Source organism: Vitis riparia, chromosome 6 (genome assembly GCF_004353265.1).
Source record: "Vitis riparia cultivar Riparia Gloire de Montpellier isolate 1030 chromosome 6, EGFV_Vit.rip_1.0, whole genome shotgun sequence".
In the NCBI taxonomy this organism is placed as follows: Eukaryota; Viridiplantae; Streptophyta; class Magnoliopsida; order Vitales; family Vitaceae; genus Vitis; species Vitis riparia.
In genome coordinates this window covers 14473092-14494198 of record NC_048436.1, presented here as the reverse complement: position 1 = coordinate 14494198, position 21107 = coordinate 14473092, and the positions used below count along the sequence as shown (strand labels likewise).

The 21107-nt window shown below is 37.3% G+C and overlaps 4 protein-coding genes across 5 annotated transcripts; 2 read left to right on the top strand and 2 right to left on the bottom strand.

Moving 5' to 3' along the window:
• The first annotated feature begins 239 nt into the window (after window positions 1-239).
• Window positions 240-8996, top strand: LOC117916241 (sorting nexin 2A). 2 transcript variants are annotated; one of them, XM_034832186.1, is made up of 6 exons: window positions 240-409; window positions 506-1589; window positions 1728-1937; window positions 2315-2575; window positions 6807-6893; window positions 8578-8996. In XM_034832186.1, exons 2-6 carry the CDS (start codon window positions 555-557, stop codon window positions 8656-8658), a joined length of 1674 nt encoding a protein of 557 aa, XP_034688077.1. In that variant the 5' UTR covers window positions 240-409; window positions 506-554; the 3' UTR covers window positions 8659-8996. The 2 variants fall into 2 exon arrangements, with proteins under 2 accessions (XP_034688077.1, XP_034688078.1); XM_034832187.1 differs by having other exon boundaries at window positions 240-1589.
• A 1630-nt stretch (window positions 8997-10626) lies between these two features.
• LOC117916367 (exocyst complex component EXO70B1-like) lies at window positions 10627-13056 on the top strand. The gene has a single exon (XM_034832328.1). It carries the CDS (start codon window positions 11002-11004, stop codon window positions 12886-12888), a length of 1887 nt encoding a protein of 628 aa, XP_034688219.1. The 5' UTR covers window positions 10627-11001; the 3' UTR covers window positions 12889-13056.
• A 142-nt stretch (window positions 13057-13198) lies between these two features.
• Window positions 13199-14495, bottom strand: LOC117917017 (GDSL esterase/lipase At2g31550-like). The gene is made up of 3 exons (XM_034833251.1): window positions 13881-14495; window positions 13529-13793; window positions 13199-13410 (listed from the first exon to the last, which is right to left on the bottom strand). The coding sequence occupies exons 1-3, from the start codon at window positions 14493-14495 to the stop codon at window positions 13199-13201; spliced, it is 1092 nt and encodes a 363-aa protein (XP_034689142.1).
• A 1131-nt stretch (window positions 14496-15626) lies between these two features.
• LOC117917016 (GDSL esterase/lipase At1g58430-like) lies at window positions 15627-16929 on the bottom strand. The gene is made up of 3 exons (XM_034833249.1): window positions 16291-16929; window positions 15911-16172; window positions 15627-15811 (listed from the first exon to the last, which is right to left on the bottom strand). The coding sequence occupies exons 1-3, from the start codon at window positions 16912-16914 to the stop codon at window positions 15627-15629; spliced, it is 1071 nt and encodes a 356-aa protein (XP_034689140.1). The 5' UTR covers window positions 16915-16929.
• Between the last annotated feature and the right edge of the window lie 4178 nt (window positions 16930-21107).

Here is a 21107-nt window from a genome sequence, read left to right as displayed (position 1 = left end):
TATAAGAATCGTGCTTAAGAATTATTTTAAAAAATTAGATCTTGAAAATTATTTTTAAAAACATTACAAACGTGTAAACTTAATAGACGTTTTTATATTTTAATAATTAGAAGTCTATTATTTCTTATAAAAAGGTTTATCTTTTTAAAAAATTGCATCATAGGTGGGACCACGGTAAGACTAGGTGGACCCGCATCCACATGATGATTTAAACTGAGACTCCTAATCCAGTCCAAAGCTCGTTCGTTCCAAGCCCTTTTTCTTGCCCGTTAATCTCCTTTCATCCACCACGTGCAGCTCTATCTCTGAGCCATCCCTGCCCTCGATCTACCTCCTTCTTCCACCTCGCTGCTGGCGTCTCTGTCGCTTCTGCGCATGATAGCCACGACCACAGCCGAGTGCATGAACGGTAGGTTATATCTTCCAACACCTTCAGCGACTTTATCCAAGCACTAGATTCATGCTTCACAAATCTACGGTTTTGTGTTCTTGTTCGCTTTTTTAGATATATAGTTTAGTGCGTTGATCGATCTGTAGCGGAGATTGTTGTGAAGATGATGGGTTCTGATCTCCACTCGTCGAGGGAAGAGATGGAAAGTCTCATTCTGGATGAGCCGCTGAATGGAACATCATTTTCTAATTACCGGAGTGCGATGTCATCTCTCTCCGATGCGCACCATCCTCTGTCGTCGCCGATGCTGACTACTCCGGCGGATACGGATCCATTGATATCGCCGCTGATGTATCGCGATTTTCGGAACCCTAACGCGCCGGATCATTCCTACGTCGAGCCACCGTCGTACGCTGATGTGATTTTCAGTCCGTTTGAGGGGGAGAATGGTGGCAATGTCAACGGCGTGGAAAGCCCTACCCAGAAATCGGAGAGTTCCATGGTTATGTCGAGATCCGCGTCGTCTAGTTCTGAGTATTTGAAAATTACGGTGTCGAATCCGCAAAAGGAGCAGGAGAGTTCAAATTCGATAGTTCCTGGAGGTAATACTTACGTCACGTATTTAATCACTACGAGAACGAATGTACCGGAGTTTGGAGGATCGGAGTTTAGCGTTCGAAGGCGGTTTAAGGACGTGGTGACTCTATCTGATAGGTTATCGGAGTCTTTTAGAGGGTTTTTTATTCCTCCAAGGCCTGATAAGAGTGTTGTAGAGAGTCAAGTGATGCATAAACAAGAATTTGTGGAGCAAAGGCGAGTGGCATTGGAGAAGTACCTGCGGAGATTGGCAGCACATCCTGTGATTAAGAAGAGCGATGAATTGAGGGTTTTTTTACAGGTTCAGGGGAAGCTGCCATTGCCGATAAGTACAGATGTGGCGTCAAGGATGCTTGATGGGGCAGTGAAGCTTCCAAAGCAGTTGTTTGGGGATTCGGGGACTGTGGTTGCCCCGCATGAAGTTGTTCAGCCTGCAAAAGGGGGGAGGGATTTGTTGAGGTTGTTCAAGGAGCTGAAGCAGTCAGTAGCTAATGATTGGGGAGGGTCAAAACCACCAGTTGGGGAGGAAGATAAGGAGTTTCTTGAAAAGAAAGAGAAGATGAATGATCTTGAGCAGCAGCTCAGTAGTGCATCTCAGCAGGTGATTTATATGTTAATTATTATTGCTTCTGTTCAACCTTAGTTCTTTATATGCACATATATGTGTAGTATTCATTCGTGCATCCATCCAGATATGTAGTTTATAATATTGGCTGGTGGTGTTTAATGTTCTGTGTAGGCTGAATCACTCGTGAAAGCTCAGCAAGATATTGGGGAGACATTGGGAGAATTAGGGCTAGCGTTTATTAAGCTCTCAAAATTTGAGAACGAGGAGGCTGTGTTTAACTCCCAAAGAATACGAGCTGCTGAAACAAAAGTTGTGGCCACTGCTGCAGTCAAAGCAAGCAGATTCTATCGAGAATTAAATGCACAAACTGTGAAACACTTGGTAAATCACAAACACTTCAACATGAGCTGTAAAATAACTCTTAATTTGTGAGTTTATTGTGGAGCAATTTGTTTGGAATTATTCAGAAGCAATGTCGATCACATGAATGAAAAGCATCTCAATTGTATGAGAAGTAGGTGGTCTCAGTGCTTGCACTAAGGAACTCACTCATCAATTTTCCCATCAAGTAGTGTCATGTTGCCAAATTCCTTATGCTTTTACCTATCAAAAAAAAAAAAAATGTGGCCAAATTTCCTTATGCTTTTGAAGGAAACTCTATAGTTGTTTTCTTTTTATAAGTCAGTCAACTGTTTTGTTTTTTATTTAAAAGAAAAATCTATTATTGATGTAATGATCTATTGTTAACAAAATGGCAGGATGCATTCCATGAATATCTTGGATTAATGTTAGCTGTTCACGGTGCATTCTCCGATCGCTCAAGTGCTTTATTGACTGTACAGACTCTTCTATCAGACTTGTCTTCATTGCATTCAAGAGCTGAAAAGCTTGAAGCTGCATCATCCAAAATATTTGGTGGTGATAAGTCAAGGATCCGCAAGATAGAAGAGATGAAAGAAACCATAAGAGTTACTGAAGATGCTAAAAATGTTGCGGTTAGAGAATATGAGCGGATCAAGGTATCCCATATTTGGTATCCCATATTTTTGTCACTTTGTCAATACCTGAACATTACATATTTTTTGACCCTGGATTGCCTCATTTTACCCAAAAGAAGGGTAAAAAACATTCAGTATTTGCCTTTTTAACTCCAGTGTCGATTGACATGCCTTTCCATTTATTATCTTTGGATATTTCTAATTATACAACTGTTTAATTCCAATGCATCTTTCCATAGTCATAACTTGTTATTCTAGCTTCATCAGGTAACTTATCATTAGCAAAAAATATAGCCCAGGATCTTGTCCCATATATATGAACCTTAGTGTTTGCCTGGTATATTTGGAAATTCACGTCTTCCTGCTAAATCCCTGTGAATCAGAGCTGCATAAATTAACTGGTTAGTTTTGTGAAAAACATTCAATGAAGTTTGCAATTTATGGAGGGGAAGTTGCTCTTACATCAACTTTAAGCATGCTCGCTTGTGGTCTTCAAAACCTTGAGTTCTCTATGGCTCATTGACTATCCCAGCCACTGTATGGGTATCTAAAACAGGATTTTGAGGGTTTCTCATCATTTCATATGCTTGCCATATGGTTTCACATGTTCACAATTCCAAATATGAACATAACATTGCATTATGTAGCTTTATTGGTTCTCTCTACTTTGAAGTATGGTTGATTGTCCTATGGAGGAATGGCGAGGGGAGGGACAAGGTGGTTCGGTCAAAGTCCTTTGAAATTTCTATTGAGGTGGTAAATGGCAGTTTGCAAGGGAAAATTGTGGAGAGAGGTAGGGCTTTCTCTAGTTAGATTGGATTCAGGTAGTTTAGCTTGTCTCGCCTATTGGAAAGAGTGGAGTTGTGCTGTCAGGAAGAGAAAGGTTTTTTGGCTTCTTCAGAGTGGGAGGAAGGGGGGAGAAGTTTTAGGTTGTAGTGTCACAACAACGGTGCTGGCAGGTTTCTTTAGTGTTCAGTGACCTCTACGGAGGCAAAAAAATTTGTTCTAGCCTTTCCAGAAGGCAGGGGAGTTCTAGGGGGCTGGTGTATGTTGGTTGTGAAGCTCTGTAGCCTTGGGGTAGTTCCTCCCTCTCAAGGGTTTAGTGGAGGTGTTCTTTGCAAGGAGCAGTTGGGGGAGGGGAGCAAGACAATTATATGACCGAGACTTATGCAGACAAGGCTCGGAAGGTTTTGGGTGAAGTAGGGAAGGCACTTTGGATTTAACTTGAAGAAAGGGAGGTTCTCTCAAGGGTCCGATCTTTAAAGTCCAGTTTGGTGGGTAAGTGGGGGATATTGGAGACCTAGTGCCTCTTTTTTTTGATCAGTATCTTGGAGACCAAGTGTCTAACCTGGGTGCTTTAAAGAAGTGGGTTGTTCAGTTCAAAATTGGCAATTGAGAAGAAGAGTGTCTTTATTTTTGCTTAGGGGTTCTCTTATTTTATTTGACTTGGAAGCTTCTCCAAAGGCAGATTTGGTGCTTAACAAGGGGTTAAGATTGTTTGAAAACAAGTGTTTGTCCCTAAACAGGTGAGACCCTCAAGTGGGGTGTTTTTGAAATGGGTTTCATGCCAAAGAAGTTTGGGTGAGGCTTTTAGGTCTTCTGTTGCACTTATGGTGCATGGAGCTTTTCCGGCTTTTAGGAGATAGGTGTGGTGGTTTCGTGGTGGTGGATGAAGATATTGCCCAAAGTTGCACCAAACAATGAGCCAAAGTTCTTGTAAAATCTGATGGGAGAAAGCATCTTGGTCCTCTACAAGTGGTGGTGGGGTTGGTTTGCTTTGCAGTGTGGCTATGGTAGGAAGTCCCCTTGTGGATGTCGCAGGTGGCCTCAAAAGGAAATTGGTGAGAGGTAAAGGATAAGGGTGATGAGAGTTCACGTGCCCTAAAGGAGTTTGAATTGAGCTCTCTAAAAAATAAAAAAGTTGTGGGTGAGGTGGCTTCTCATGGTTGGAAGGAGGCTTCTCGAGGTTGGAAGGGGAGGGATGTTGTGAGGGAGGGGGAGGCGTGCTTAGATGGCATGTCTGAGGGATCTGCAGATGTGTGCAAGAAAGGTGATGCAAGTGGCATTGCAAAGAGTGGTTTGGGAAGTGGGATGGGCTAAGTGGTTGATGGTTGAGCCCTAAAAGAGGAGAACAAGCCCTTAGTCGGGAAGTGGGCTGAATGTATTTCTTATAAGGGCTTTTTTGGGCCTTCTTATTCTGCCGGGTCCAAGAGTTGTGAGGGGCAGTCTTTAAGAAGCCCTTGTTTTGAGCTGGAGAGGTGCTTAAGGCAGGCCTCCCCTCTTTTAAAGGAGCCATTGGGTGCTCCTATGCTTCATTTTCCCTTGCAACAAGTGAAGTGGATATCCCCAAGGTTGTGGGGCGGTTTTGTGGGGAAGACGCTGACTTTGTGATGCTTACTTCGTTGTGGGGCAGGGTGTCCCCAAGGTCTTGTGTGTAGATGTAGGGAGGCCCTTCTTTAGTGACACCCTATTGGAGGAAGCTGCAAGATTTCCAAGTATTTCTCCCTTTTTGGTGTTTCCTTTGGGGGTTTGGGTGCCTTCTCTTCTTCTTTGGGTGTTTCTGTGGTTTCGGTGGATGGGAGGAGGTCTAAGGGGCCCAGGGTTCCAGAAGAGGGTCGTGGAGAGGAGAGAAAGGGGGAGGGGGGTCATGTTTGGAAGTTGACTTGATTAAAATGGTTCGGATGGATGGCAGTGAGGTTGCATTGGAAGGTTTGGCTTGGTTTGTCGGTGATGACATGCAGAAAACATTTTTGGGAGAGATAGAGGATAGTGGGAGGAGCGATGAGGATGGTTCTCACCCAGATGATTGGGTTGACAGTTATTTGGGGAATTTTAGCAAGTTTTTGGGCCTGCTGACGGTAGGTTACGAGGCGGAGATTTTGAATCTCTTAAGGAAATTGAATGTGAGGAAAGAGATAAATAATCAGTCTATGCTTTTAGGAAAAGGAAAGTTTATTTGTCAAAATTTGAAAGAGAATTGAGGAAGCTGGATTGCTCGGTCAATTATCATAAAGCTGGAAGGGGTAGGAAGGGTGGAAACATGCTGATGGTAGGTTACGAGGCGGAGATTTTGAATCTCTTAAGGAAATTGAATGTGAGGAAAGAGATAAATAATCAGTCTACGCTTTTAGGAAAAGGAAAGTTTATTTGTCAAAATTTGAAAGAGAATTGCAGAAGCTGGATTGCTCGGTCAATTATCATAAAGCTGGAAGGGGTAGGAAGGGTGGAAAGAAGGGTTGGGAGTTGGTTTGAGTTAATCAATGAAGCTGTGAACACTTTCCTGGAATGTTAGAGGGGCCAATGACAAAGAGAATAGAGGGGTATTTAAGTTCTTGATCAGATTGCAAAGAGTGGATGTGGTTTGCTTAAAGGAAGGGCTTTATAAGATAAAGAACAGAATGTCCAATTGATAAAAGTTATGCTCCTTTGTATTCTTTTGGGTTGGGTTAGCGTGTACTTAAGTGAAGGGTTATTGTCCTAGTTTGATTTTTTGGGTCTGGTTTGTTGTTTTGTCTCCCTTTTCTTTTGCTTGTATTCAGCTGCTACTTGTATACTTCATGTGTACTTTGTGTGCCTTTTCCAAGTGCTTCTAATATATTTGCTTTGCTTACCTATAAGAAAACATTGTATTTTGAATGTATTTGAATCAATCTTATACAATTATGTAATCATGCAATGGATTATGGATTAAATCGAGAGTGAAGAAAGAGTCAAGTTAGGGAGAAGTCTGGGATTCTTAAGTTTTAGAGAATATTTACGAAAATCCATCTTCACCTGATCTTTGATTACCTTTCCTCCAAAGCTATTCCGACATCTGTTATTACTGGTCTAATCATGCGAAGCAAAGTTGGACAAGGGGGAAGGACATGGAATTGATACTGAACCATAGCCAAGTGGCCAAGGCCTGAGTCTGCATTTTGTGTATCATTTAATATTTTGTTTATTTTTTTTTTCATATGTTTGTTTCTCTCACACTGCCAAATTTTCTTAGATATTTTCTTGTGGTAAGTGACAGATTTTCTTAAATATTGGTTTCTTTCTGCCGTAGAATGTTCAGAATGCCTTCTATTTGGGTGTAAATTTAGTTTCATCCATGGATTATCCTTCCATAAAATGTTGTAAATTCATTTGTATGGTAGCTTTGATGTTTTGAGTGTTCTATATTGTAATTGAGTAAACGAATAATTTGTGTCATACTCTTATCTACTATTTATTTTTGCTATTAACTTGGTATCTTAATGATTAACTGCAGGAAAATAACAGGACTGAACTTGAAAGGTTTAATAGAGAAAGGCATGCTGACTTCTTGAGCATGCTGAAGGGGTTTGTAATTAACCAGGTACATTAATCGTTTGGTTGCTGGTTTTATGTGATGGTTGGAGCTGTCTAAGGAAGATAAAATGTTATACATGGACAAATTTTTGTTTGTGGTTTATTTGGCTGAGTAAAAACAGAGTAGAGCTTCCACCTGAGAAAAATTTAAGCCTATTGTTTTCTAATTAGAAACAAAAATATTTTGATTTCAATAATAAAAAAGTACAAGGAGGAGAAGTACAAGATAAAAGGACTAGGTATTATCCAAACCTATAAAAAAAGGACTAGGTATATCCAAAGTGAAGCACAAAACTAAAAATAGAAGTAGTTGTGGAGCCAAAATATACAGCTCAAGGCCCAAAACTAAGCCTGGAAAACAGTGGGTGTTTTGAAACTCCCCAACAAAGACCTCTAGCTAGGAAGCAACCTTGCTTATTTTGGTTGGCTATTTGAGGGATCCACCTATAAGTGCTTTCCAAATGTGTGGAAAGGTTGAAAATTTTGAAAAGCCAGTTATTCCACGTCCAAGGTCCATGTTTTTTCTGAGAGGCCCAGGAAATAACCAATGCTGACTCATCTACTGGAATAATGTGTTGTGCATCTTCTGCAATAATTTTATCATGCAAAGAGGATGCTAGGTCTAACCCTCAAGCAAAGGTAGCAGCTCTGCTTTGATAAGTTGATAACCAGCCTTTCTCCCTTAAAAACTTTTAGCCAATATAGGGAGCTTGTTTTTCTTCCTTTCAGTATTTAATTGTTATTTTTTTCCTTCCAGAGATTAAGTTCATAGATAACTTAAGACTAGGGACAGAAGCTCCTAGACATGTTAAGTTCTCATTGAAAGCTTGGTCAATCCTACTTAATCTATAAGAAGGGATTTTCTGGTGGTTTTTTAGTGGGTAACTTTCTCCTGTGATTAATTGTATTGATTTTCTTTTTTCCTTTTTCATAGCCCAATTTAATATTTGTTGTAGGGGCAATAAATTTATATTTCTCCCAGAATTGATGCCAGATTGCCAGTTAAAAAATGTGTAGCTGAGGGTATGAGAAGTTGTGTGTGGGGATAATGGGTGGGGGGCATGGTGGTGGAAGAGAGTTTCGTGTGCATATGTTTGGATGTTGGTCTGGTGCCTCTTGGGTTTTTTGGTAGGAGTTTGTTTTGCTCTGAGGATTATTGACCGAATTTCTCAGGAGCAATCATGTTTTGTTTGATATTTAATAGAGTTTACACACTGAATAGAAGTTAATTGTGGTCTTAGATGATTTTTGGTTTATTGTTAGATCTCCCGAGGGTGGATTCTCTGCTGCTATTTCATTTTGTTAGTAAGGTAGCTAATTGTTTCCTACACCACTCCATCCTTATCATGGATCACATCTATTTGGTTGAGGTTCATGCTAACCAGGGATATCTATTTGGCTGGGTAGATGAAGGATTAAATTGACTTTCAGATTTTCATACCAGAAAATGAATTGAGCTGACCATTCTTAATAATTTTCCAATTATCATGTTTTGAAGAAGAGTTTGACCTCCCATTGATTTTTGCCGCCCAAAAACTAGCATATGGTAGAGTTTGTGAATTCTGTATGAACAGTTTCTTTAATGACTTCGCACAGGCAGTATATCTTTAATATTTTAGTAATTGTATGTTATGGTTGTTATTCATACATTTGTACCCTTCACATCGAGGTCTTTCTTGTGCATGTAACAGGTGGGATATGCAGAGAAAATTGCAAATGTCTGGGGCAAGGTTGCGGAAGAGACGAGTGGGTATGCCAAAGAGGGCCCTTAAAACTGTGTTTGGATGTAAATTCGAACCTCAGCCTCTCCTTTCTCTTTTCTTTATATTTTATTCATGTGCACTATTAGGAAATAGCAACACATACGTAAATAATAAAGAAAAGGGAACCATTGGTAGTCTTTCAAATTTCACTTTTTACCTCATTTGTATTGGTTAGAAGGTTGGTTGCTGGCAGGCCAAATTTGATGTTGTAAATTGCTTATTTACTTGTTTGACGCTGGAATGCAATCTGTAAGATCACAAACGCTCACTTGCTGATTTTTTTATTTTTAAAATTTCCGAGATGGGATGAGCAACAGCGGGAGTAATAATCCATGCATTCTTCTATAGCAGAGGCGCAACAAAAATTCCCATCTATGCATTTATTTAGTTAGTTGAGGTTTATTTTATTTTTATTTTTATTTTTTGAGAGGATCTTCTGTGATTTTAGCTAAGTCGCATATATATTGACAACCTGCAAAATAATGGCAACCATTCACCCCTTGTTAATATATGTGCTAGTTTGTTCTTCTGATGAGTGTTGCCTTGAATCCCCCTGCTTATTCAAGGGGACTAGTAAAATGACTCAAGGTCAATTGTTTTGCCTTGTCATCCTAGTATTTGCCATTATTTATAACGGGTCAATTGAAATGAATTTTTTTTTGATAGAAAACAAATTATTTGGGGAAACATATTTTCAATTGTTTTTTCTGTTGATTGTTTTGATCATATCGGAAGATAAGGTCCATTACTTCTTCTTGACTTGGATGATTTGCCTGCATTATTATTATTATTTTTTAAAAAACTATTCTAAAAAAAAATTGAGAATATTTAAAAAGTTATTTTAAAAACCTGTTCTGAAAAAAGTTGTCAAGCATTTTCTCATTTTCTTTATTCTGAATATAATTTCACGTTCGTTCCCTACGCAGAGCTCGATCATGCTTCATGTGGTAACTAAGCAGTTTCATTTCATATGAGATTAGACATTGTAAATAGAAAAAAACGCTGCCCTTCCGTTGCTATGGAAAAGCGGTGAATTGATAGAAACAGTATGAAGAATTTTAGAAAAAGGTGGATTGTTCTGCCTTGCCCAGCTCTAGTTTTATCAGAAAATTATGAAGTTATTCTCAGGGACATAAACGTCCGTATGATCAACCCAAAATTCTGAGGCAGGCAGAATAATTTGGTAACTTTAGAAATAATTCAGGGGCATGCAATTATTTGATTCATTTGGAGACCATTTCATTCTGTTACAGTGAATGGACCAAACGCAGGAAAAGGACCAACTGAAAATGCCAAAAGAAAAAAAAAAAAACAAGGAAAAAGCACCCTTTTTCCTGGATGCCTTCGACAAGGCCCCACAAAGTACAATTCATGGCTTATGTCATTCTTCGCAGAGTTGGAAAATTAATAAAATAAAATAAAATTCAGTGCATTAAAACGTTAGGGCGAACACTTGATATGGAGTCGACTTTAAGAGAACGAAATGACATATAATGAGTCGTCGTCGCCAGTAACGTGTGGTGAAGGCATTGTTGTCACTTCTTTCTCTATTGTGGGCCTTGGTCCAACTATAATTCTAAGTTCTAACAGGATGTCGGAAGCTCCACTACCTATTTCTTTTTAATTTCGTTCGTATGCGGCTAAATTTTAATTATTTTTTATTTTCCGGTGTCTCTGATTCTAAACTTTTTTTTTTTTTTTTTTTTTGTTTAGACCATTTTTCAATTATTCAGAATCTCCTTTATACATGGCTTTAAAATTGGCGGTTCCTTTTGGTCATTCAAGTTTTGTTCTTATACCCTTTGGACTTTTACTTGTCCGATTCCAAATCCAGTCACCAAAATCACACTGAGATACAAAGTAATTTTGTGTTCAGGATTAATAAAGATATCAAGTCATCCAAGTAATTAACTGTTCCCTGTAACTCTGTTTCCATTCGAGGCTTGCACCAGTGTTTGTTTTGGTAGAAAATTAATTTCACAAAGAAAAGAGCACAAAAGTCGAAAATGTTGGGAAGAATTGCGAAGAGATGCACTCTGACCTTTTCTTTTAACGTTGCTGTCTTTCGTCTTGGTCTTTCTTCTTCCGCGTTTCTTTTCCTCTCTTTGCCTTTTTCTTTATTATGATTTATGGGTACTCACGAAAACCGCGTTTCTCGAGAAAACTTTTCTACCCTCTTATCTCAATTTCCACACCATTAAAAGTCTATGCGTCAATTTCAAAACTGAAAAACCCTAATGGCACTTGAGTTCATGCAAATCCTCAGGAAACTAAAGACAAAAGAAATAAGTAGTACTCTTGTACCTTCCAATCTTTAATGGTCTGTGGAACGCGAACCCTGTCGTAGTGGTAATGGCTGAGCACGGTGAAGAGAAGCTTTTAGCTGTAGCGCGCCACATAGCCAAAACGCTGGGCCATAATGATTCGACGGCCGATGATATTCTCCAGATTTTCTCCAACTTTGACGGCAGATTTTCGCGTGACAAGTTGTCGGAGAAGATGGGTGATGGGGACCCTAGAAGCTGCGCTGCACTGGAACACACTCTGAAGTCTCTTGACCGTCAGATCTCCCAGTACGTGGCGGCAGATCAGCCCATCTGGGCGGATTCCGTCGATGCCGGAGCGTTCCTCGACGCCGTCGACGAATTAATCGCCACCCTCAGGGAGTGGCATCCGATGACTGGGGAAAAATCCGTGGCCGCGTGTTTGGATCGCGCCGAGGATTTGTTGCAGCAGGCGATGTTTCGCGTTGAGGATGAGTTCAGGTCGTTGATGGAACGGGGTGGCGAGTCGTTCGAGCTGAGTCGACCCTTAGGACCTGGCGAGTCAGCTGGTAACTACCTGTTCGATTCAGAGGATGAAGACGACGACGGAGGAATGATCGGATGCGGCGACGACCACCAGATCCCCATCGCGCACCCGATCTCCGATTATGATATCCTGATCGACGCTTTACCGTCGGTCACGATCAACGATCTGCACGAGATCGCGAAACGAATGGTTGCAGCAGGGTTCGGGAAGGAGTGTTCGCATGTTTACAGTAGCTGCAGAAGAGAGTTCTTGGAGGAAAGCATTTCTAGGTTAGGGTTACAGAAGCTGAGCATCGAAGAAATTCAGAAAATGGCGTGGTGTGATCTCGAGGACCAAATCGAGCGGTGGACCAAGGCCGCGACCGTGGCGCTTCGGATTCTTTTCCCCAGCGAACGGCGTCTCTGCGATCGAGTCTTCTTCGGCTTCTCCTCCGCAGCCAATCTCTCCTTCATGGAGGTATGCCGTGGTTCCACAATTCAGCTGTTAAATTTTGCTGACGCCGTGGCAATCGGCAGCCGATCGCCAGAACGGTTGTTCAAAGTCCTTGACGTGTTTGAAACTCTGAGAGACTTAATGCCTGAGTTTGAAGCCGTGTTCTCCGATCAGTACTGTTTGTTGCTTAGAAACGAAGCAATTACTATCTGGAGAAGGTTAGGAGAAGCGATCAGAGGAATATTAATGGAATTAGAGAATCTAATCCGGCGGGACCCTGCAAAATCGGAGGTTCCCGGCGGTGGCCTTCATCCCATCACCCGCTATGTGATGAACTACCTCCGAGCAGCTTGCCGCTCCCGACAAACTCTGGAGCAAGTCTTCAATGAAAGCATCGATGATCGAACATCATCTTCCTCATTATCAGTTCAAATGGCTTGGATAATGGAGCTGTTGGAGAGCAATCTGGAGGTGAAATCGAGGATTTACAGAGACCCTGCCTTGTGCTCTGTTTTCATGATGAATAATGGAAAATACATTGTTCAAAAGGTTAAAGACAGTGAACTGGGATTGCTCTTAGGCGACGATTGGATCCGGAAACACACTGCAAAAATCCGACAATATCAAGTGAACTATCAAAGAAGCTCATGGAATAAGGTTTTGGCAGTGTTGAAGGCAGACAATACCTCACTGGCTCCAAACCCCTCATTGAACACCATGAGGGAGAGGCTCAAGTTATTCAACTTGCATTTTGATGAGACCTGCAGGGCTCAATCTACCTGGTTCATTTTCGATGAACAGCTCAGAGAGGAGCTGAGGATTTCAGTGGTCGAGAACTTGTCTCAGGTCTACCGCAACTTCCTTGGAAGGCTCCAGAGTGTTCCAGAAGCCGGGAAGCATCCGGAGAAGCTTATCAAGTACTCTGTGGAAGAAATTGGAGCTCGGGTTAACGGCTTGTTTCAGAGAGTTGGTGGTGGTGGTGGTGGAGGAAAGTGAAGCCAAGACAGTGATCATAGTGTTGTATGGATGAATTGATGTAACGTATTGTATTAGCTTAGTCTAAGCTTACACGAAATCTTTCAGTATATGGATGTAATCACAGCCATTTCTCTTTGTGTGCAATCTTTACTTGAAATGAAGAAATTTGAAACTGGTTTCAAGGAATTTGGGCTTCTGAACCAAGTTTGAGACACAAATTTTCTTTAAATTTTCCAGGTTTGTTTCCATGTTTCCATGACTCCAAGCAGCTAATGGAAATACATGAATTATAATAAACTAATCAAAAGAGGACAATCCTACGCCCAAATCAATTTTTTTCTCCGACTGAATTATGTATCTTGGTTGACAGGTCCTTCTCCAAGTATTCGACAAGCACCCTGTAAGCCGCTTCGGTAGGATGAATGGAATCCCAGAACACGTACTGGGAAGCGTTTTCACACACTGGAGTGAGTGAATTACATAGAGGCCCTGCTTCCACGAGCCCCGTTCCGCAGCATCCTCTCTTGGTTTCCACAAAACCTGTACACGTGAGTAAATATCACCGGTTAATTAACACAACTGATGGGTGTAGTTCCAGGTTTTTCTATTCATTTATGCAATTGTATTTTGTCGAAAAATTAAGATAACTAGATCTTACCGTATTTTTCTGGATTATTAATCATGTCATCCAATGGAGTATATATATCTACATATAAGATTTTGCTCCCAGGAAGTGAGTTCTGTATCTGAGGTAACAATTTCTCGAGTTTGCTGTTATAAGACTGAGCATCTGAATTCTGATCCTCCAAACAGACCCGAAAAATACCCGGAAGCTCAAAGCGTGTGCTCATTTGGATTGGCAGACACCCCATTGGAGGAAGCCCAGCTATGACCATTGTTCGGCCACCCAGATTATATAGTTTCTACATATCAAATTCAGAGATGATGAACATAAGAGAAAGGGTCGGGTCAGGGGAGAGATCAAAGAGAGATCGAGAGATTTTTCTTACCTTTAAAAGATCCTCTACCTTTCTCAGCAGAAAATCCTGGTACCCATTGCTGCTGAACTCAATCCTTCTGGAGGGTACATCATAGAAATTAAAACAAAAGTCATTAGTCCCTGAGCTTACAATAACCAAAGCCCCATTCACAATCCTCATAGCCTCCAGTTCCCCCACAACTCCCTTAAGCCTCTCTATATACTTCTTAAACATCTTAGGCTGCTTTGACACTGGTATCGCCTGTGATAAAACCGAAGTTAGATCATCATATCCAGAAGCAGCTGATGCGAAGGTCACTCCAGTTTTTAGTTCATTGTCTGTGATTTTTGGATCTAAGAAAGGTGGTACAGTCTCCTTGATCTTCAGCAAGGAGGCCACCATATCAGGCACCAGTTTCCCATCAGAAAACCTCCCTGTAGGAACTTTGCCTGGAAAGTCTTGGCCATAAGGGATATGGTCACCCTTAAACGGTGTATTGACATAGTTGTTATTGCCAGTATCCATGGTTGAATCACCAAAGATAAGAACAGCTGTGAAAGTTATGTTGATTTGGGCATTGCATATATGGATGATGGTGCTGCAGGCAAGGCTCAGGAGGAAGAGGGTGTTTGCTGAAATTGCCATTGTTGAGATGATGCCTTCCCTATGAAATGGGTTTGTTGTATTTATAGGATCATTACACTTAGTTTAGTAGTGAGGTGGGAATTGAGAGTAAATGCAGATTTGTAGGTTGCAGGATCAACAAAGGAAGATAACGGTAGTAAGGTCTATTTGATGTGAGTTGGGACTGAGTAATAAAATGGTCAACAACAAAACGTCCTAAATTTGATTAATGTTGAATTATTATTATATTAAATTGTTTTAAGTTATGATTTTTAAAGATGGGCTTTAGATTTTAGAAGTTGGAAGTGTTGATTTATGTTACATACATGTTATTGATGAACAGTCTTGGGTCAAAGTCAAACTTCTTAGAGGGTGTCATATATGCTTGAATTTTGGGTTAAAATCCAAAATGCCCTTTAGCCAAACAAAACCGAGGTGATAGGAAACTTGTGAAATTATTGTGCAAATAGTCCATTTTCATTTATTTTTTATTTAAATTATTTTGGAATTATATTTTCAAAATTTGATTTTTATTGAAATTAATTTCTTTCCAAACTATGAAAATACTGAAAAAGTAGTGTTTTAAATATATTTTTCTTTCATAATCTTAGCTTAGATGTCATCATTATCCATAAGATTCTCCATTCTAGTTTAGTAATTGAAGTTTTATAAACATTTTTACCCTCCTAATTCCTAGACACCCTTTAGATATTTAGGTCTATTGCTTTTTATCCTTGAAATTCAAATTATTATCTTATTATAATCTTTGTAAGTCTTCAGAGTTCATAAATATTAACATCACCTCCGTATGATTATCAAGAGAAGCTTTCAACATTCTTGGACCTTTTCATTTCTTTACGCTTTGCTACAACATTGAGGAGAAATGAAATTATTTTTTTAAATGAATATTAGTTTATGATTATATAGATTGCTTTCTGTTAGAATATTTGTATTTCTTATTAAATCAAAATTCAAAAGGATCCAAAAAGAGAAGAACAAGGCATGCAGTCAGTAGTCGCTTCCTTGATGCTTAAATCTGGCTAATAAAAGCTCTGGTTTATTAATTAGGCGTAAGTCCAAAGCACAAAATGAAGAAGAAGATGTGGAGATCACCAATAAATCTCAATGAATATTGCTGATCTGTGAATCTGATTATAGCTTGTCTGAGAGTTCCTTCAAGTTCTGGGCTATGTGAGCATAAACTGATTCAGTAGGATGAATGCTATCCCAAAACACATACTGGGAAGTGTCGTCACATGTCCCAGATAACGCATTGCAGAGAGGTCCCGCTTCGAAAAACCCACTTCCACAGCATCCTTTGTTGGTTTCCACAAACCCTGTTATTAATCATATGCATATATCCCAAACACTCCCGTCAGTTCTAAATCATTTCACACTACTTAACCATCTGATCATGAGGGAAAAAAAAATCATACCGTATTTTTGTGGATTATTGATCATGTCCATCACTGGATCGAACAGATTTGAATACACAAATTTGCTTCCAGGAAATGATGCTTCTAATTGACCCAGCAAGGTTTCAAGCTTGCTGTTATAAGCTTGAGAATCTGAGTTCTGATCCGTCAGACATGTTCTATTGCTTGGTGACTTGAAACTTGCAGTTATCTGGATTGGCAGACACCCAATTGGAGGAAGCCCAGCAACAACTATTTTTCGGCTTCCAAGATCATATATAGCCTATAAATCAAATACCCAAATGACACCTGCATGAGGTATATATATATATATATATATATATAGAGTGAGAGAGAGAGAGAGAGAGAGAGAGGATTGTGTGAATTGAGTTGTTTATTACCTTGAGAAAGTCTTGGACCCTTTGTAGCAGAAAATCATGGTACTGGGTGATATTAAGCTGACGTCTGCTGCCGGCTAAGCTATAGTAGTTGAAGACGAGGTCATTGGAGCCTGCACTCACAATAACCAAAGCCCCCTCTATTATATTCTTAGCCTTTTCTTCCCCAACAACTCCCTTGAGCCTCTTTATATAATCCTCAAAGTACTGAGTCTGATTCTTCACTGGGATCACCCCTGATACAGAAGTGGTTAGCTCATCATACCCACTTCCTGCTGAGGCAAAGTTGACTCCAGTACCGAGCTCATCATTGGAAAGATTTGGGTCCAGGAAAGGTGGGACAGTCTCCTTAAGTTTCAGCAGAGAGGCCAGAATGTCAGGCACAAGTTTTCCATTAGAAAACCTCCCAGTAGGGACTTGCCCAGGAAAGTCTTTACCATAAGGTTTGAAGTTGGCTTTGAATAGTGTCTCAAGAAAGTCGTTGTTGCCAGTATCCAGAGTTGAATCTCCAAAGGTCAGAATTGCAGGGAACTTTTTGTCAGTTTGGGCACTGCATGTATGGATGATGGTGGTGGAAACAAGCATCAGAAGGATGAAGATCAGGGTCTTTGGTGCCATTGGTGCCATTCTCCCTATCTTATTTATTTTCTCAATGAAATGGGGTTGGTTTTTGTAGTAGTAAGATGGGAATCGTAAAAAGGGAATCAAGGATTTTTCCTTATAATCACTCTTTCGAGAGATTTGAATTCTGTATAGAACTGAAGTTGTACGTAAGGAGAGGAAAATATGGAAAGGGGATCATATATACTGCCCATTTTGGGACATCTCTTTCTTGTTATTCATTCAAATGCCACAGCTAATATCATTTGGCCTTTTGAAGCAATCAATCCTTTCCTTTGAAACTTACAAGTGAAAGTTGATTTGTTTACATATCATAAAATTTTAGGCAAGTTCTTTCTACATCGATTCTGTTTGTGTATTTTCCTTGTATATTCAAATGCTTCTAATATTAATTATTATTATTGCTGTTATTATGAACATATTTAGAAATGCAAGAGACAAAGGTTGCAATTAGTTTGGAGAACCTTTTTTTTAGTTTTTATTTTCCATTTCTATTTTTTAAAAATAAATTTTATTTTTCGATTTTTTTAGTTTTTAAAAATATTTTTTTTTCTATTTTTATTTTTTTGGAAAATGAGTTGATTAAAAAAGTGTAACCTGTTTTTAGATGATAAGATTTGTTTAAAAGGAAATATAATAAAATTTTATATAATACACGTGTCATGGAATGAGATATATGATTAAAAATGATGTTTTTATTATGTCTTATATACATTATAATTATATAAATATATTGAATTTGTTTATTTTTATTTTTATTTTAAAATGCTTCAATAAAATATTCTAATATACTTGCAATTAATCAAATAAATTATGAAAATAATAATATTTTGATTTCCTAATTATTTTTAAATTTATTTTCTATAACCTTCAATATTATTTCACTAATAGTATGAGATAAGATAAGAGAGAATAACATATCTTATTTTTCATTGACGGAATATAGTATGAAATAAGATAGGAGAGATGATAATATATCTTATCATATATTTGATTGCTAATGGGATATAATAAATTATATTATCATTTATTCTATCTTCTATTCAATCAAATATGAGATAGAACAAAAGATAGGATATATTATTCATTCCCATATATATATATATATATATATATATATATATATATATATATATATATATATATATATCTTCAACAATTATTATTTTTTTGTATTTCTTATTTTTCAAAATAAAAAAAATTAAATTTATGATTAAAAAAGAAGAACTAAAAAATATTTATAAAATATATTGTTAGATAATACTATATGTGTTATTTAATGTATAGAAGTATTTTATATGTTGAAAAACATAATATAAATTTTTTTATTCATAATTTAAATATTTTAATTATCAATATTGTTAATAAAAAAAAACACTAAACATAAGAGAAATTTCATATTTTTTAATAGTAAATATTAAAATATAATATAATTTTTATTTTAAACAAATATTTAACATTAAAAATAATATATATTTTATTTTATATTTTTTTTATTTATTTTATAAATTGAGTATAAACATGACATAACATATTTCATCAGACATAGTAGTATTATGTATACATAGACACACAAAAAGGGACCTTATTTTCAATGTTGGGTCCAACTCTAATTTCATTGAGCCCAAAAGAGACTTCTACAGTTGCTTGAGCTGGGCCTTGTATTGGAGCCTTATGTGGGATTGAAGAGAATGGTTTTGCAGACTTATGATAGTAGGGTTAAGAAGGTTGCCTTATGTGATATTTGGATTAGCTATATATGATATTAGTTGTACTGAAGCTAGCAATAATGATGATATTATTAATATTTCTGCTAACGAATTTTAATTTATCCTATCAAATCTCCCATGAAATCCTGCTCCATGTTTGGGAACACGAAAAATAAGGCATAAAATATTACTTTCCCAAGTTGTTTCAATGATATGGTTTGAGTTCAATCTTAACTTTTAGTGAGCTACATGAAGAACAATGCATTTTATATTGAATATATGAGACTATAAATCTCACCCACTCTTGATTTCTCCATTGAAAATTCTTAAAAAGATTTGGCACAAATTCTTAAGATCTTAACGAGTTTAAAATGCATTGTTCTTCTTTGAAATGGGGAATAGAGACTTAAAAAAAATAAAAATAAAAATGTAAGTGTTATTAAACTAAAAAAATCTCTATGCATAATGATAGAGGATCGTATTGTTTCGAGCTTAAGTAAGAAAGAGTAGATGCATTAAGTCATGGTATGGTAAAGCAAAAAAGATAGAAATGGTTTATGAAATTTAAAAAAACTATTATATATTGTTTTCATGTATGTAGAAAATAAAGAAAAACTAATAAGATTTTTAATATGATTTGATGATTAATTTGATTTTTACGTTTATCGAGCATACCAACACACAAAAATCCATTTATCAAAAGGAATGAAAAGGAGTATAACGATGAAACTCTTAAAAAATCAATTTCAATAGCAATTGCACTCTATAAAAATCAAATCCTAAAATATATAATAGAGACAAACTCGTTATTTATAACATAATTTTTTTTTTCCAAAAGCACTACCCCTTCAACTCCCATGAATTGATCGGGTAAGTCGATCCCTACAAGTGCATGCATTAAGTCATCTAACTAAAAAAAAATTCTATGCATAATGATAAAGGATCATTTTGTTTTGAGTTTAAATATGATAAAAAAGCACATGCATTAAGTCATGGTATAATAAATAATATCCTCAAATTTCTAATTCATATCTTTGAATTTCTTATGGATATTTTTCCTTTCTAGTCTAAAGTCCCTTGCAAAACTAAAAAACATAATAATATTTTACTTTTTTGATTTTTAGATAAATTATTTAGATATGACGTGTTTTGAGTCTATTTTATTAATATCGAAGGAACTTCTGGATTAGCCACGTGGTACATGGATGACATTAGATCTTCTCTTCAAATGAATGCAATTATTGGCCAAAGAAAAAGGATTGGAAGAGATGAAATGCGAGGCATGCTTGGTGCGAGGAAGAAGTGCGTGGAGCTATGGCAACCACTTTATGGAGTTGAATATTATCTTTTCCAGCTTTGTGGGTTAGTGATGTGTTGGGCTTTTTGCTCTCTCTTCTTATCATGTTTTCCTTCTTTAATGTGAATTTCCAATCTCATTGATTTATTTGGTGGTGATTAGACTTGTGTGGGGGGTGTGACATAGCCTCGTGGGCATGACCTACCTCCCTGGCTCTCTCCACAGGCGTTTACACCTCCATGCATGCACGCAATAATTGTCTAGGGCACTGCGGTTGTGCAGTACCGCTCGTGCCCCATGTTTCCTCATGGAAGGAAGTAGGAACTATGTATCTCCTCCCAAGGGTCCGGCTTCTTTCCAAAGGGAAAGCCACCCACCAACAAATCTATGTCAAAATATATAATAGCTATGGTGTATATATTTTTAAGTTTTGTTATACATATCTATATCTTAATCTTATTTATTTATATATTTAAGACGTAAATGTATATATAATTTTTTTTTTTTGAGGATAGTTATTAGAATTAGTTATTAATTCAAAACAATATTTTTAACTAGACCACATATATAAAAAAACAGTTTTGTAGAATAGAAATTAAAATTAGTTGTTAATTATTTTTAAGAATAAAATTCTCAAAATAGTTTTTTTTTTAGTTTATTCTTTGTGAAGGTACTATACACTTAATTATGGATAATATAAGAAATTTTATTTTATTTTTCATATTTTTAATAATTTTTTTAGAATATTATATAAAAAACTCTTAAAAATGTCTCAAATTTATTAGAAAAAAACAACATATTTTCTGAATAATTTTTTTTTAAAAAAATTAATATATATTTGTGTATATATATATATATATATATATATTAAATGACCAAAGATGACCGAAGAGGCCCTCAATTGAAATTAATATATATTTTTAAATTATTGACCCACCTAGATTGTATATTATTAAAATTTTGGTATGATATCTTCTTGATCGCTGTACTAAATGATCTGAAGTACGTGTGTAGAGTTAGAAGTCGAATCTAATTGAAAAACATAACTTTTTTTCTCGAGATTTGTAAAAACATTATCTAAAATTCATCCCCCAACTGAAATTAATCCAGATTTCCAGATTTCCAGATCAAAGCTAAAATACCATGAACCCAATTCATTTTGAGCCCGGAGAAGCATATTTCAAATCCAAAAT